Source organism: Lagopus leucura, unplaced genomic scaffold, assembly GCF_019238085.1.
Source record: "Lagopus leucura isolate 7727_CA_CO unplaced genomic scaffold, USGS_WTPT01 Super-Scaffold_100019, whole genome shotgun sequence".
Lineage (NCBI taxonomy): Eukaryota > Metazoa > Chordata > Aves > Galliformes > Phasianidae > Lagopus > Lagopus leucura.
The window spans coordinates 4846334-4862438 of NW_024962273.1; the positions used below are offsets into that span (position 1 = coordinate 4846334).

The 16105-nt window shown below is 35.4% G+C and overlaps 2 protein-coding genes across 42 annotated transcripts in view; both read left to right on the plus strand.

Annotated features, from left to right (window-relative positions):
* The window catches only part of LRP1B (LDL receptor related protein 1B), a 590048-nt gene extending 580020 nt beyond the window's left edge, over positions 1–10028 (plus strand). The window contains exons 89-93 of the mRNA XM_042877971.1: positions 797–873; positions 2994–3084; positions 4696–4840; positions 5821–5919; positions 8367–10028. Of these exons, the coding sequence (XP_042733905.1) occupies positions 797–873; positions 2994–3084; positions 4696–4840; positions 5821–5919; positions 8367–8507 (553 nt within the window). The 3' untranslated portion in view covers positions 8508–10028. The remainder of the gene's footprint in view (positions 1–796; positions 874–2993; positions 3085–4695; positions 4841–5820; positions 5920–8366) is intronic.
* Positions 10029–13561: 3533 nt separating this feature from the next.
* LOC122183568 (von Willebrand factor D and EGF domain-containing protein-like) overlaps positions 13562–16105 on the plus strand; it is a 290489-nt gene continuing 287945 nt past the window's right edge. For 40 of the 41 annotated variants that reach the window (XR_006180287.1, XR_006180288.1, XR_006180289.1 and 37 more), the window contains exon 1: positions 13563–13934. The gene's annotated coding sequence lies outside the window, so the exon portion shown is untranslated. Of the gene's footprint in view, positions 13935–16105 lie in introns of all 41 variants that reach the window. The other variant, XM_042877646.1, reaches the window with a different exon arrangement.

Sequence of the window (16105 nt, forward strand, 5' to 3'; positions counted from 1 at the left end):
TAGAGATGCTGCAGTCCCTTCAGATCCACAGCTTTTTGTGTTTAACTCACACACACACGTGTTATTTCTATAAATATGTATGTACTTAAATGGTTAAAAATGTTCAAGTATGAAGTGTTAAGTCATACAATTTTGGGGCATACATTCAAATGCAAAAAGAAAAAGAAGGACAACTTCAGTAAACCTGTGAATATCACTCAAAGATTGGTTTTAATTGTGTGAGTAAATTATTACAGTCAGGTTCTGTGTAAACCTTTCATTATTCAGTGCAATGGAGGACGAGTCAATGCGTGCAGATACTGGAAGTTACTGGGTGCATGTAGATAGCTGGCTGGTCATAGATAAGCTTTTTGGAATTTAGAATTCATTTTTAGAGCTTCTAGATTAAAGTTGACCCTAAAACAGTAATACAGATAAACACTGCTAGACTAAGCTGGCTGCGCATGGATCCAGCTCACATTCTCCTTCATTATTGCATAGTTGTAATTGGTATAAGATGCATTAATACACCATTGGTTATTGTTTTATTATCTAATAATTTTAGAAAGGGACTCTGGAATCAAATTGTGGTGATAGTAATAGGAGCTGAAGCTGTAGTTTTGAACTAAAACCTTACTCCAAGTGTTGTAAGCACAGCAGCAGAGTACTGATAACTCCTTTCTGTGATGCTTGTTGATTTTTGTAGAATCACAGTTACTTGTGCATCTCTTTAGAAGGTACTGGTGGTCTCTTTAATAGGTTAGTGTGTTAACAGCTGATGTCTAATTAATTCTACCATCTTAATTGGATCTTTTAGATGCTCAGCCAACTGGTCAGGCACACAGTGTGAGAGGCCAGCTCCCAAAAGCAGCAAGTCTGACAATATCAGTACAAGTAAGTACTCCAAATAAGAGCTACCACCCCTCCCATTTTAGTCATTTTAGAAAATTTAACCTGATGCTGATTTAGAGTAAAACTTTGTGAAATATGTACTGGTTATCTGTATTAAATGTAAGAGGGGGAAAATCAAGGAATTTTTTCAGTGTTTTGATTGGCATTCAGTGTTCCATGAGATGGTTTGGATCCATGCCATGCACTACATGCTCACTGCTTCAAGGCTAGCCTGCACACTTCTTAAAGTGTATCAAGTGACAAGTACTCGGTGATATCACTGCTGTGCAGGAAACTAGTACAAGACCTCTGACCATCTGAGTCCCACTGAAGGCATCAAAAATAGAGTTGTAAGCAGTTCATAACTTTTGCATTGGCTGTCTGCAGAGCTTTGAATTTTACCTACTGTGAAAATCATCCTGACAATAAGAATAGCTCCTGTCATATTTTTTTAAGCATACCTGTAAGCATAAAAGGATGGCATTGCTGCAGCATTGGCAGTTTAAACTGGACAAGGCTCCCTGCAGTGCAATGAGTATGCTGATGGTACCCTGCTGTATATCTCAGTCACATTTAACCCAGGAGGAGCGGGGGGGGAACGAATTACCCACTATTCAGGTCAGCTTGATCCTTAGATGAAGTCTTCCTAGCAATCCAGACAAGTGACATAAAACTTACAAGCTGGAAACAGGCAAAAAGCCTAGATCAGTGTTTCACATTGAGGCAATACCTGCTATGATCTGGGAAGCAGATGTTCATCTTGTGCCTGCTGCTAGACCCCAGGCTGCACAGTGGTCCCCAGGCAGCTTGGGAGGCTGTTATCAAGGCATTTTTTTATTGTAAATTTACCAAACTTTTTCCTCCCTCATTCAGTTTCCTTCATCCATTTCTCTTCACAAATGTTATCTTAAAATAGCAATTGTTGTACCGTCCTTTACGTGCTGAATCTTCCTAAGCTGAGGGGAATTAAGGATGCTTCAGGTTTTTGTTCAATACTGCTTGCTTTATTGTGAGCCTCTGAGAATCTGACTTTCAATAAGCCTTTAGGTAGAATTCAAGGACTCTTTTTTGCAGTTCTTTATTTAGAGTGCATTTTATGTAGAGCAGAGGCTGCCAACAGCTTGTTTGGAATGAATCAGCTGATCTAATGGTGAAAACATGAACTATATTTTCATTTTCCAAATTAAGTATTTTAAAGGATATGATATTAAAAGAAATGCATTTCATTCCACATTGCTTTATACTAAAGACTGTCATAAGTGCAGACTACAAGTATTTGCTACATATATTTCCTTAGTGCTAGATACTTATATTAAAGAATTCTTCAAAGGGTACCACTGCTGACCTTATTTTTGCAGGTCTTATTTCAGTTATCTGCCAAAATAACCTCCAAGTGATATTCTTCTCTGTTTCCTTCTCTCTTTTAAGATCGCTGTCTGATCTGTGCACTATTTTTCTGCTACATTAAGCATTACTGTAGTTGTCTTGATTACTCAAATCAACGTAACAAAATTATTGGCGCTTGAGTAGAATGCAGTAGAAGAATGGAGTGTGCCAGCCATCCAGAAATGAATATTGCTTATTACTCTTCACGTTTTCCACAAATAAAAGCAAGACATTGATATAAATGCTAACAGTGGAATTATTCATACAATTACATAATAGCATTGGTTGGAAGGGACCTTAAATTCATCCAGCTGCAAACCCCCTGCTGTGGGTAGGCTTGCTACCCACCAAATCAGGTCTTCGATCAGGTCCATACTTACTGAATATTTTAAATTAACAGTTGCGTGACTTAAATATAATACTGAGGGGTAATTGGAGTCGGAGTCAGTGATTATAATTCTTAAGTCCAAAATGCTCACAAATTCCATACATCTTCATGTGTAATCTCTGCAAGGGAGGGGTTTAGAAGATGTGTGTGTGATGACAAAAATACTCATATTGCTTACATCATCTGTGATGATATTTTTTCATTGAGCAACATTTAAATCTCATATTGATGAAGCTCAACACATGAAATTTCATGTTTTTGGTGAATTTACGCTTTTTTAAAATTATGCTACCGCTGTTAAGAAAATGTGGCTGTGAGGATTCAAAGACATTTCCTTTTGCTATTTTAGGAAGCATTGCAATCATTGTTCCTCTTGTTTTACTGGTGACTTTGATCACTACTCTGGTAATTGGACTGTTTCTCTGCAAAAGAAAACGAAGGTGAGTAATTCTGTACTTATGTATGGAATAATAAGCTAAATCTCTTATATCAAATTTATATTTCAATTTTTTAAATCAAAAACCTGCAATTTTGAGCAATTTATTTGTTTATTTAAAATAGAACTGTTTCTGGATTCGGTGTTAGTTGCATTTTGGTTTTTATTGGAATAATTGCTATTTCATATCTTCATATCCTGCATGCAGTAAATAAGAAGATGTAGGTCTTGTCAAGTTTGCTTAATTCTGCCAAGGCTGTATAAGGATTAATAATTTTATCCAGAGAACTGAACTTCGTAAGCAAAATTAATGTATTTCTTTGGAGCCATGTAATTAAGAAATATTGTTAACATCTACAAATACTTGCGAAGAGAGCTTGTGCAGGACTTCCAGTTTCTAATCATAGTTCACTCTGGTTTATTTACACTAATTAGCTCTTTCTGATTTTATGTTCGTGAAGATGTAAACGATGTACCTACTGTAGAATTCTAAGCCTTGTCATCCTCACTGAAATTCAGTATGTAAAGAAAGAAAGAAGAAAAAGAAATGTTTCTTCTATTTGAAAAGCCGTATAACACGCTCCTGGCCATACTGTTAGTAATGTAGACTCTGAGAGGCTCCATTGATGTCAGATGCTACTGTTACTACAGAACAAACTTAGCGGTAGCCAAATCCTTAAAACGAGTTGCTGAACTATAAATTGCTTCGATGGAAGAAATTAATCATCAGAAAAGAAATAGAGAGGAGCTCAATAAGAACTTTATATTTTAAAATGTAATCTTTTTAAAAAATCTCTTCGAAGATTGTAAAGTATGAAAATAGGTTCAGATGTTCAACACTTGTACCGAACAGATAGGTAGTGTTTTGTAGGAGATGTTTTTTCCATGCCATTTCTGAGAAATACAGATTTATATTAGATTGCAGCCATTAACTGCATCTTTAGCATTAAAGCAAGAGGACTTGACCATTATCATATTGAGTGTGACTTCCCTATTATTACCTCTGTTTCTTATATTTACTGCTAGCAAACTCGAGGTTAAAAATAAGACTCTATTACTAAACTTTGAAAAGTATTCCTCGAGCTTCAGCTTTTCAGTAACTATGGCAGATGATACAAATTGGAACAATGAGAAGCCTTACATTTTTTATGCATCACAATGAAATCATTTGCTTGTCTGTAGATTATGACTGTCTGACTTAGAATAGCTGGTTTGAAATGAAATCGAAATGAACGAACGAGGAGGTGACTCATATTTGCTCCATCTTGATTACTGCAGAAAACCTGCAATATATTTGCAAGGCTTTCCTTGGGAAGTTAGGGAAATCTGGAAATAGTGAGGGAAAGTCAAGGTTATAAGGAATGTGTGAGGGCATTCATACCACTACAACCAAAAAGAGAACTACAGTAAAAAAGCTCATTCCAGCCCAGTGAGATCTATGTGTATGCTCACTTTGCTACTTTGTTTGAAAAATGCTCGGATTTTCTGAGTTTCTGCAGGAAATGCTTTTAATCCTATTGTTCTTATTGTTTAAGATAAATAAAGCTTGTACTATTTCAGGAGAAAACATCCAAGAAATAATTTGTAGGTTATTTCTTGTGTTTCTGCATTACAGGACAAAAACTATAAGACGACAGCCCATTATAAATGGAGGAATCAATGTTGAAATCGGCAATCCATCGTATAACATGTATGAGGTGGGCCATGATCACAGTGAAGGTGGTCTTTTAGCCTCTGATTTTACTGTAAATGCAGAAAAGGTAATTTTTTTCTTTTTCTAATGGCCAATATGCTACTTATTTTTTTGTCTTACGAGATATTGGCTTTGAATGCAATCAATAGAAACAAAACAGCGATGGTTAGATTTAACTACACAATAAAGACACATCAGATTTAATTAGAAAAAAAAACTTCATGTGTATATTAACATTTGTTTTTCAGTCTAATGATTCATAATGGACACTGTTTCCTTGTGCCTGCATTTTACCAAAATAGAGTTGGAACTAAGCTACAAAATGAGTTTTTTGTCATGGAGTTAATACTGAATGGAAGTATATTATCACACAGTCTAGATTTTGAAGTGTGAAAGAGTGTAATTATACTTAGGAGATTTAACTACTTATGTAGGAACTTTCAAAAGTGTAAAGAATTTAGAATCCTGGCTGGATAGATAAATGTTTACGGAAAACTTAAGTATTACCATATTTTTTTTTGTAAAAGATGCTGTCACTTCTGCTGCACCACTCTTCAGTGACTGAACGTCCTGAGTGATGTGACATAGGATGAACAGGGTAATGCTTTGATATCTTTCCTAGAGCTCTGTAATCAGACATACACCAAAGGGCAGCCATCATTCTGTGGCATTTCTGACAAAGCAATAACCGGATTACTGTTAGCTCTAGGAATGTCATCGCTGAATCACATAGTGTGCAGAATACAAGAGGTAAGCTGAAAATGGAGTTACTTCCTGGAGGAAGAGTATCTGAAGCAATGCTCTAATCCTTCATGGAGGAAAAAAAAAAAAAAAGTTTTTAAAATGCTGAATTCTATTCTGGTACTGAATGCCACAATTTCTCAAGCTGAAGAATACCTGTTATGAGATTATTTTTCTTTTTTTTTTCTTAGTATGCATCACTCTTGAAATAATGGGTTTCAGTCAGTACACTGTTTATTTAACAGTGATAAGTACACATGGAAAATGCTCTATTAGCACAGAAACTAAAATTTTCTGTTTACACAGGCCAGATACATAGGGGGAGGGCCCACTGCATTCAAGCTTCCCCACACAGCTCCATCAATCTACCTAAACTCTGACTTGAAAGGACCACTATCAGCAGGGGTGAGAAATGATGATTCAAATCCATTTCATTCCATCACAACCCCTTGTTAAAGAAAGCTTGTCTGTCATTTTAGAAGAGGCATTTTCTGTTTGTTTTTTCTTTTTATTTTGTTTTTGAGTTTTAACAGCAAGAACGACAGGAAGTTAAATGTTTTCATTTTGAAATAAGGGTTTCCCCTCTGCGTACAAAATTAAATCTCTATCATTTTAATGTCATCTAAAACTGCGAATGTGTCTTTACAAAGGCAAAACCAGTAAGCAAATGCAATGACTTTTCATAACATTATATAAGGTTAGCATAGAATTCACAGCTATGTGCATATTGATATATTTTCAATTTATATGCAATTACAGACTTGTAGTGAAGTTTATCAAGCTGAAAGAAATTCCCAAGTTTCTCAAGAAAATTTTTTTTATCATTTTAGAGGAATTTGATACACATTAAGTGAACAATTTCCTTTAATACTTGCACTGCATTTTTGCATTGTTCAGTGAATTTTTGACAAAAATCTGAAGGCAGTCACTTTTAAAAAACCCAGACTATGGCTACAATTCATCAGAAATTCAATGTTTGCAAACATTAAGGTTTAAAATTCTAGAAAGGAACATCAATATGATATTCATTTTCATGTGCCTTAGTAAGTATGTTCATCTTTTGTGCCATTTGCATTGCATGACTGTAATACGTTCTTTAGTATTTGAAAAATTAACAATTTGCAAAGGGTGTGATGTTTCTGATGGGCCACAGAATCATTGATGAGCAAGAATAAATGCCTTCCTCCAGCATTAATAGTTTCTGTTAGTCAACTCACTCCAGTTACATGCTGTACCTCACTGTACTTCATTAGGACCACTCACAGAGTATATCATGAGTCAGAGCCCACTGTTATATAAGAAGCAACTCAGTGAGCACTATATAAATGCCAAGGTCTTTGTACTGTTGTAGTTATCATCCTTAACAGTGATGATTAATGACATAAAAAGTCCCGTGAATTGGCATAACCCTAAATTTCTTATGATGAGCATTATGAAAAATATAATTCAATGGGAATAGACAAGTACAACCGAGAACTGGCTCTTATAACTTTCTGCAGCAGATGTCGTATGTTTGTGTTCCATTAATACAGAAGAGTAACTTGTTTTTCAAACCTTTCTTCCTTTATTCTAAGAAAGAATAAAGCGCTAGGCAGTCCCTTTGTCACCTGCGGGAGATGGAACAGGCAGCCTTTGGCTAAGCCCAAGGAACAGCTGCTTTATCCACCCAGCCTAAAGAAAATCTTGACCCTGGGTTCAGAAAAAGTATTGATCAGTAGGGAGAAAATGAATTTAGATCGTAAACTTCTTGTTCATTTGTTACCCAGCGTGCATTCAGCTTATTGAATAATCTACCCACTTATATTTTGGGTAAAAAAATATAATTTACCTTTTTTCTATCTTACTGTTCTTCCTCATACTCATAGTATTTATATAAGAAAAGCTCCACTGTTTAATTATTCATGTTAGAGGAATATTTTGAACATAACACTTTCCAATTATTAGAGGGAAAATGCTGAACATCTACTTGGATAGCAAAGATCTTCTAGGAGATGAAAAAAGCACAAAGTATGGAGAAACTAATTAATACATTTATATTACAAATCTTGGACGGTGCTTTTGCCATAGCATTAGGGGTATGGGAGTGAGTTTTATCCATTTTACGTATCCTTTTATACTGTCAAATGTACGATATTTCTCATATACTCAAATGCTTTGCAGATTTAAAAACTGACTTGTCCTATAATGAAGTACCACTCATTTCAATAGATTTGCTATTACAGTCCAAGCTACCAAACTTGTTGAGAAAATGCTTCTCAATCTGTAAATACTATGATATGTTAATAGTTACGCTGGTTTATTTTTAAAGCAAGTTTAATTTACATTACAAAAGTATTGAATTTTTGGTCAAATCATGTTGTATATTTGGGCCACAGAATTCGAAAACATGGTCAGCTATTGATGGGATGCTGATGTCTTAGAACAGGTAATATATGGAAACTGTTGGTTGCAGTTTTCTCCTGTTAAACTTGTCACATGGTCTCACAGTGCACCTTCTCTATAAACTTCGTCATATCTATTCTGAAATCTTCCAGTGTAATAAGGTGGACAAGTGAACTTCAGAGACATTTTTCAAGGTTTTTTGTTTTATTTTTGTCATTTCTGTTACGGTTTTAATATCATAAATTGCTGCATGTCATGCCATTGATTATTTTAATAGCATGTCTCACATCACGAATTTAATTTGGACTAAATAATTAACTCATTTTTTGCAGAAATCCAGGTATCTATTAAATATGTTCGACTATAATTTATGTGTACTTGTTCTAGCGTTAACCACACCATTTCCATTTCCATCAATGTTTATTTTGGTTTAATCTGTCTGATCTAATATATGCTTAATTTCTCTGCAGCCAACAAATTACTCCAATCCAGTATATGCAAAGTTATACATGGATGGACAAAACTGTCGAAACTCCTTAGCAAGCGTTGATGAAAGAAGAGAACTCCTTCCAAAGAAAATAGATATTGGGATAAGGGAGACTGTGGCATAATCTGCTGTTACCTTTTATACTCTGTATAAATGTATAAAATATAAGGATTACTTTTCTATGTACCAACAGTATTATAATTGTTTTGGCATCAGCATTACCTCTGTTTTTTTGTTCTGTTGATTGTTTTCTGAGTTTTTCTTTTGCTGATGACTTTTGACTGACCATTTGTAAGGTATTTTTATGATAAAGAAACTGCACTACAGTACAATTTACAACAATGCTGCTGAAATAACACACCTTTAAATTTGTTAAAATTGCAAACAACATATTTGTTTGTAGCGTGAAAATGAGCAATCTATTTTCTATGAACTTTTTTGGTTCTACTTAATCAATGAAGATGGTATTTGCACTTTTTCATTATGTAGTCTGGAAGCTGTAGTACAGTGTGTAACTTTGTTTATTTTAAATGGTGAAAGAATGATTGAATGGTCTACTCTCTTCTTTGTGCCCATTAGAATTTCTCTTCAGATCCTGATGAAGCTAGTTAACTTTTCACAAACCAACATTACTTGCTTTTAAATTAGCTTTAGGTTGTCGAGAAGTAAGCAAGACTATAGAAATGAAACATCTAATGATCTGCATGAACACAATGATTATGTTTCAGAAATTCAGTGACTGTACATGATATACTAAACATATATACCATGTAAACAAGCTTTGTATTTATTAAAACCTTATAGAACATAGTAACGATATATCTTGGAAGCTGAAACCTTACTTGCTGTGGGACAAAGCATATGAACTCCAACAGTCCTGTAGGACAGTAGCCACCCTAGAGCACAAGAGGGCATTGCCTACACATGCATTATATGTTTATTCACTTAATCTCATGCATTACTTATGGATTGTTAATTCCCCAAACATGTACCAAGCAGTAGGGGGAAAAAGAAATAGATACAAAAAACACCTTAAGCACACACACACACACACACACTCACAGCATTCGGTTTTGACCGTCACAAAAAAGTCACACTTGTTTAGAGATACTAAGGAATCCAAAATACTGCAGTTTCTTTAAATGAAAATGAACTGTGATATTGATAAGATAAACCATAACCAAATGACAGAGTAGTTAATCCTTACCTAGGTCTGAGTTTCAATAGTCTGGGTTCAATATAGCAATCCAGCTATCAGGAGTAATTCTCAGTATCGGTTTTCAGCACTTGCTCTGACCTGGTTTGTTTTTTGTTGTTGCTAAGAAGAAAGATCTGATTCAACTTTTTTAATTTTCATGAAAATAAAGAATACAATGTCTTTCAGGTTTGAACTGAATCAAAGTATTTTATACATAAATTTAAAGGCACAAAAGACTGATTCACACATATACAGTGGAGGATTCTTCCTTCCTCTGCTAGACGTGACTGACTTTTAGTTATCATAATATATTAACCTAACAGATTAAATATGTTTGTGGTTGCTCTTTCTTCCCTTTGTACAAGCATTACAAAAATAACTGCTGTTTTATAAGATTTTTGTTGTACTATTGTGCATGCATACTACCTATTTCTAAACTTTGCCATATTGGGGCCTTTATAAAACTCCTGATTTATGTAATACTAGTGCAATTTTGCTTGAACAATGTTATGCATATCATAAACTTTTTCAGGTTCTTGTTTAAGTACATTTTTTTAGATGGAACAGTATTTTTCATTTTGGTTATAATAGTCATTTTGCCTATGTTTCTACAATGAAGTGTTAAATACTTTATAAAAAAATTGTTGACTGACTTATTTAAATGAAAATCTACATACTTAATTCAGTGTGTTGACTAATTTTTAAATTTAGGATAAAAATGAAAACTGAAGGAAAACAAATTGAAGGGAAGGAACGTTGCTTTGTACAAATGGCAAAATTCTTTTTTGTGACAATTTTTGCTTTTTATACAACTTCTACTTGAATGTTTTCACAGCTCTGCACATTTGGATAACTTAGGTGTATGGCTGTATATTCTGTCAACAGAATTTTAAAGCTGTTTTGTTTTCTACAGAAATGCTGGATAATTTCATACCATAGAACTGCACAGGTTCTGCCTTTATTCTGTTGCACCATCAGATAGGATCTGGCCCTCAGTTTTTACATGGGATGTAAGCAGTTTTTCTTCTCAGAAATGTTTTTCTGGCAGAGGTAACCTCAAATCTTCAATACTCAGGCAAAACTACATTTTAACCAGTGGGTATGCAGGTAACACAAGTTTGAAATCATAAACACACAAATCTGGTGAACTTTATTTATTGTGATGTCTCATGTCTTCTTTTAGTGGGACATTTGTGTTTACACTAGCTTAAATGTAAATTAATATTAAAAAATTAAATTTATTTATTTTCTCAGAAACACACAGTTGATGTCAGTGTAGTTATTAGATATTGGATATTAGATCAAAATCTGATCTTTACCTTTCAGGCCAAAATTTTGATGGAGATATTGTGTTCTATCACTGCCATGCCTTAAAGATTTTTCAACTGTAATAATCCCCAGTGGATTTTTTTGTTCTCTTTATTTTTTAACTTCGCCAAAGTTCTCCATAGTAGTGGTTTCTCACAATCCTTTAATAGCCCCAAAATCCCCACATTCTGCATCTACACAAACCACATAAGAGATGAAAGTTGGATGATTCGGGACCTGATCAATAATAACGTGTATGTGCTTCGTCATAAGTTGAGTGAAATAATTTTGTGCCCAAAATTGTATAAACAGTTACAAGGAACAACAAAAACTTTGAACTTTCTACATCTCCACAACCGTTTTGCTATTATTAGTGCCACAGATTTTTGTGTGTTTTTAGTTGGCATAAGCTTAGAAGAAATGAAAAAAAAAAAAATTGGTTAAATGTGCTTGTATCACTGATTAAAATGTCTGTCTCTTCAGGATATCATTGCAAGGCTTTTTTGTGGTTGCTTTCCTGAAGATACTGAAGGCATTTCATGTGAACTGTTTGTACGTTACTATTTCACTGAATTCGTAAGGTTACAATTATTTTTCCACAATGCTGATAATTCTTCTTAGCAGTATGAAGTAGTTTATTGTTTCCGTAAATGTCAGGTACTAAAATTATTTGGAAAAAATGGACCTTCTGATAAAAGTAACCCTGAAAAATACACTGTTTTTTTTTCTTTTTTCTTACACGTAGGCAAGGTCTAAGCAATGGTTCCTGGTTTTGAAAGGTAACACAATGTGCTTCTGTGCAAATTGCATTCCCAAAAGCTTTGATGAAGAGGGAAGCTTTACAGAGAACACAAGGGAAAAAAAAAAAAAAGCAGCACTGTGCCAAATATTTTGGAATTTTGTCCAATAGTTTAAGTTTGAAATTTTTTATATATTTCTTTCTGCTGGGATGTTTACACATAACAGTGCAATCGAGTCTCTGCATAGTGCTAGAAGCTCTCATTCTTCTATGCAAGAGTTCGTATAAACACAAAAGTATGATCAAAAAAAGTTCAAAACTACAGATTGAGTTGGATGATGCTTGTGCAACTTTGAATAGTCATTCTGTACAACTAAGATAACATGAGAACAGCTTTGGGATTAGGAAATACATTCGAGAATATTTATTTAGATTTTTATTTTTTAATGTCTTTAATTTACAATAACGTTTGATATATACAGAAGGAAAACTTTGCAGTGCAGTGCCTTTAAAATTTTATTTCTGAGTTGATTAGCTATCAGTGAGATAATGGATAAGGTCCTAATATAACAATTAACTTATTTGTATCAGGCTGGCAGTGACCACAAATAGTAAGGTCACATGGAGTAAAAATTGGTTTAAATACATTTCAGAAAATCTGTTTCACATGGAAGTGCATAATAGATCAGAATAAAATTGAGTTCCTTCTCATACATACTCCTTTTTGGAGGGTAAGAAAATAATTTAAGAAGGAAATCATGTTGATAATAAAAAGTCCTCTGGGTAATCAACTTTAAAAATAGAGACATTTTTCATGCGAAAAAAGCAAACAAAAGGTGAAGCTCGTCTCTGTAGCCCTGGGCACCTCTGCAAAGATACTGAGGCACTTGGTATTTTTCAAGTCTTAGAGAGATGGATTGAGGGACAGAAGTATAGCGGGCAAAGGAAATGATAATTTATCATCTCAGTTCTCTAATTTATCACGCTTACCATCTCCACATGTGTGAAATACAGATCTAATGAAAATAAGGGTTTCTAATTTAGTGCCCCATGCTGTTAGATGACAAAAAGGAGCAAAGAGGCATAAAGCATCCTTTGGTTCCTTATGCCAGCTGCACGTCCCTCAGTGCATGTTGTGACTTTGTGACCTCTGACAGTGGCCTTCAAAGTAATACATGAATAGAGGAAACTCTCCTGGCCTCTGGAGGATACTGAATGAGCTCTACCCGAGAAAAAAGATTATACGAATACCAGTACTACTGCTACTAAAGCTAACAGTGGTCTATTTTCTGAAAGAAGAAAAAAATCTGTCTTTAATCAAGATATGTGCCTATACCCAATACTGATACTACATATATTATATATATACATATCAGAATGGATGTGTCTTTGCAGCAAAAACTCATTTTAACAGGTGAATAGAAAAGGAGGGTCTGTAACTCCCACAGAAAACTCATGGGCTATATTTATTGTTGTTAAGTTCCTTTCTTTAAGTTATTTCACGTCAAGTGAATGGTCAGTGTGGAGGGGAAAAGGATACAAGTTGGTCAGTGAATTTGTTCGAAGCTTAAATAAGCAAATCTGAAAGTAACAGTAGTTGGCACTGCAGAAATCTTCAGCAAATAGTTGCATGGCCTTCTCACTTGTTTCATGTTAGTAGTACTCCAGCAGCAGTCTTGTGCCATGTAAGTATGTGTTTAGTATAGGTGATTAATATAAGACAATTATATAATTGGTTTGTATTTCTGGCAATACTATTGAAGATCTGCTCAGGAGGTCAGCGTTCAGCTGCTGGAATAACTTAGAATTGCACTTGAGCCTCAGAGATGGATTTCTGCCTGTATTCAGAGCCAAATGAGTGGATGATTGAACCTGGTGCCAGACATACCCATGTGTGCACTGTGCACTGAGCTTAGCAATCAGTCTGCGTAGTGTTGCTCAGTCCAAATGCCAGGAGGCAGTGCTAAGATACAAATTTTTAACTTATTTAACTGTTGGAAGAGTTGGGTATCACCTACATGGCTAATGTGATATCCCTAGCTAGGGATGGTGAAGTCCAGGTTCACTGGGAAGATAGTAGTAAGCCCTTAAGTAGCAAACTGTTGCTGGGCTTCAATACAATCACATCTGATAGGAAAATCAGAGCAAAGATACAGGCCCTCCCCATGTTTTGCTGGAGCAAGACTCTGCAGTGGCTTTCTGCCTGTATTTCTGAGGACTTCTTGATAAACTAATGATGATTTTCACCGTGTTACCACAGTGGTCAGCGTTGCATTGTGTCTGACAACAGTATGCTGATAGCTCAGGTAAGATATCATTTCGTTATAGCAAATGGTGTGACTTTGGTGGCACATTGTAGCCTGGGTGTACGTGCTTTCTGGTGACTCACATGAGCCCTGAATTTCAAACAGAAGATCCTTATGTTGGCAAGTATAACCTTTGCTGTTTTGGAATTAATGCCACTGTGAGCTTAACGTAGCAAAAAACCTGAGATATTTATTTTAGTTTTATTGATCCTGAATCCAAGCTCTTAAGTGCTTTGGTGTTCGTTGTATAGCTGATTTTCCTGTCCACCACTCTGCAGTATAGTTAATATACTATATAGTTACTTATAGTTAATTGGCTTGGCAGTGCCAATTAGAAATTCTGCATACTTGGTGAAAATTGATATGTAAATATTTTGGAAATCTGGAGCTTTGAACTTACAAAAGTGAAAGTATAGTTATTAATTTGACCTCTCAGCAGTTCACAAATATCTGTATCATAAGGAAAGCAAAGCAATGCAAGTAATGCTAGAATAATGCTCCCAAGTAGTTGAAGGGGTCTCCCACCTTTTAAAACAGTGTCTCAGAAAAGGTGTCCTGTGGGAAGAACAGACAGTGAGGTGCGAAGTCTTTCCTGTGCATTAGATTATGGTTACTCTTTTCCAGGTGTATTTGTGGATCCCAACATCTCTTATCTTCCCCCCCGCCCCCCCCCCCCCCAAAAAAAAAAAAAGTCCATATAGTTCCCTTCTATTGGTGCACAATTATTAAAGAAAAAAAAATAGATATAAATCTGATTTGCTGGTTTTTATAATAGGAGGAACATAGATTGCTCTTAGTTTTAAGGTGCGTAATGCATCCTCCACTGATCAGAGCTTTTTGTTCAATGGGCATAAAGTGTGAAAGTATGCAGTGCTACTACGCTGTTGTCCTTACTGCAGAGGTCACACTTTAAAATTTCATATACTGGGTAGCCATTGGACTTCTTTTTAGCAGCTAGGCTATGAACAGGCCACTTTGTGCAGCAGGAGCCATGTTTCATGCAAGCCCTGTGGCTGGCACACAGCCTGTGCCCCCAAGCTGGAGTTCCCATGTCCCTGCTCTTCCAGTGGCCTTTTGATTGGTTCAAGAGAACACATCCACCCCACAGGGTTTTGTAGTTCAAGAGGCAGGCTGGAAATAGGTCTGTCATGAAACGACTGTGACCTTCTGAAGGTTTTGTCTGTGTGTGTGATTGGGTTCATACACTGTAATGCCCTGGTGCATCCCACCCAACACTTGTCAGAAGATGTTATGCCTTTGTTAAAGATGTGTGTCAATTTTCTGCATACATTTAGGTACTCTATTCATTTTGAAGTTTCTAAAATCCTAATACTTCACTGCTCTGAACAATATTTTAATGCTAATTAGTCTACAATTATAGCTTTAATTCACCTTTTCAGTTTATTTTTTATGCTGTGGAATCAAATATCTTTTTTCTCCTATTCCTAATTGACATTTTAAAAATATAACATAATGGAATCATTAATTTGAGATTGCTATTATATATCCTACTACTAAATCACTAAGTCCAACAATATTAGGCTGTCCCTTTTCTGCTAAAAATTAAAGCATTAATGTAGCTTTCAGTGATAGGTACTAAAACATCTTTATAAATATTTGAAAAGAAGCTGCTCAATGAACTGTGCAAGACAGGAGGCTGACCTCACACAACTAATTAATTACTGCAATCAGAGGATCTCCAGACGAAGTACCCTCTTTAGCAATTTGAAAGCTAATTAACATTCATGTCTTGCAAAAGTCACTTGACTTCCAATTATGATTAAATATGCAAGGTCACTGGGACACAGCAAGGCAAAGAGCTGAAAGTAATCTCCTAGTAGTGTGGTGACAGTCAAAAGTAATGTCATGCACTGAAGGACTACAGAGAAATGCAGATTATGTGTTATCACATGCTGTGTGGGGGGCTGATGGGAAACCGTCACAACTGCTGTTGGCCCCACTTCCGTAGATCAAACTTGTGATTTCTGAAGCAGAATCACACCCAGCAGCTGAAGCTGTGCATAAATCTAATACGTTGTCTTCCCGGTTTTAAGAATATTGGTCAAACTGTTTGCCTGCTCTTATCATGCATCAATCAGCCTAACTATAAATTTAGTAAGTGCTAAGGGATTGAAGAAGGGATCTTGTCATTGAACTAATCACAGCTGACT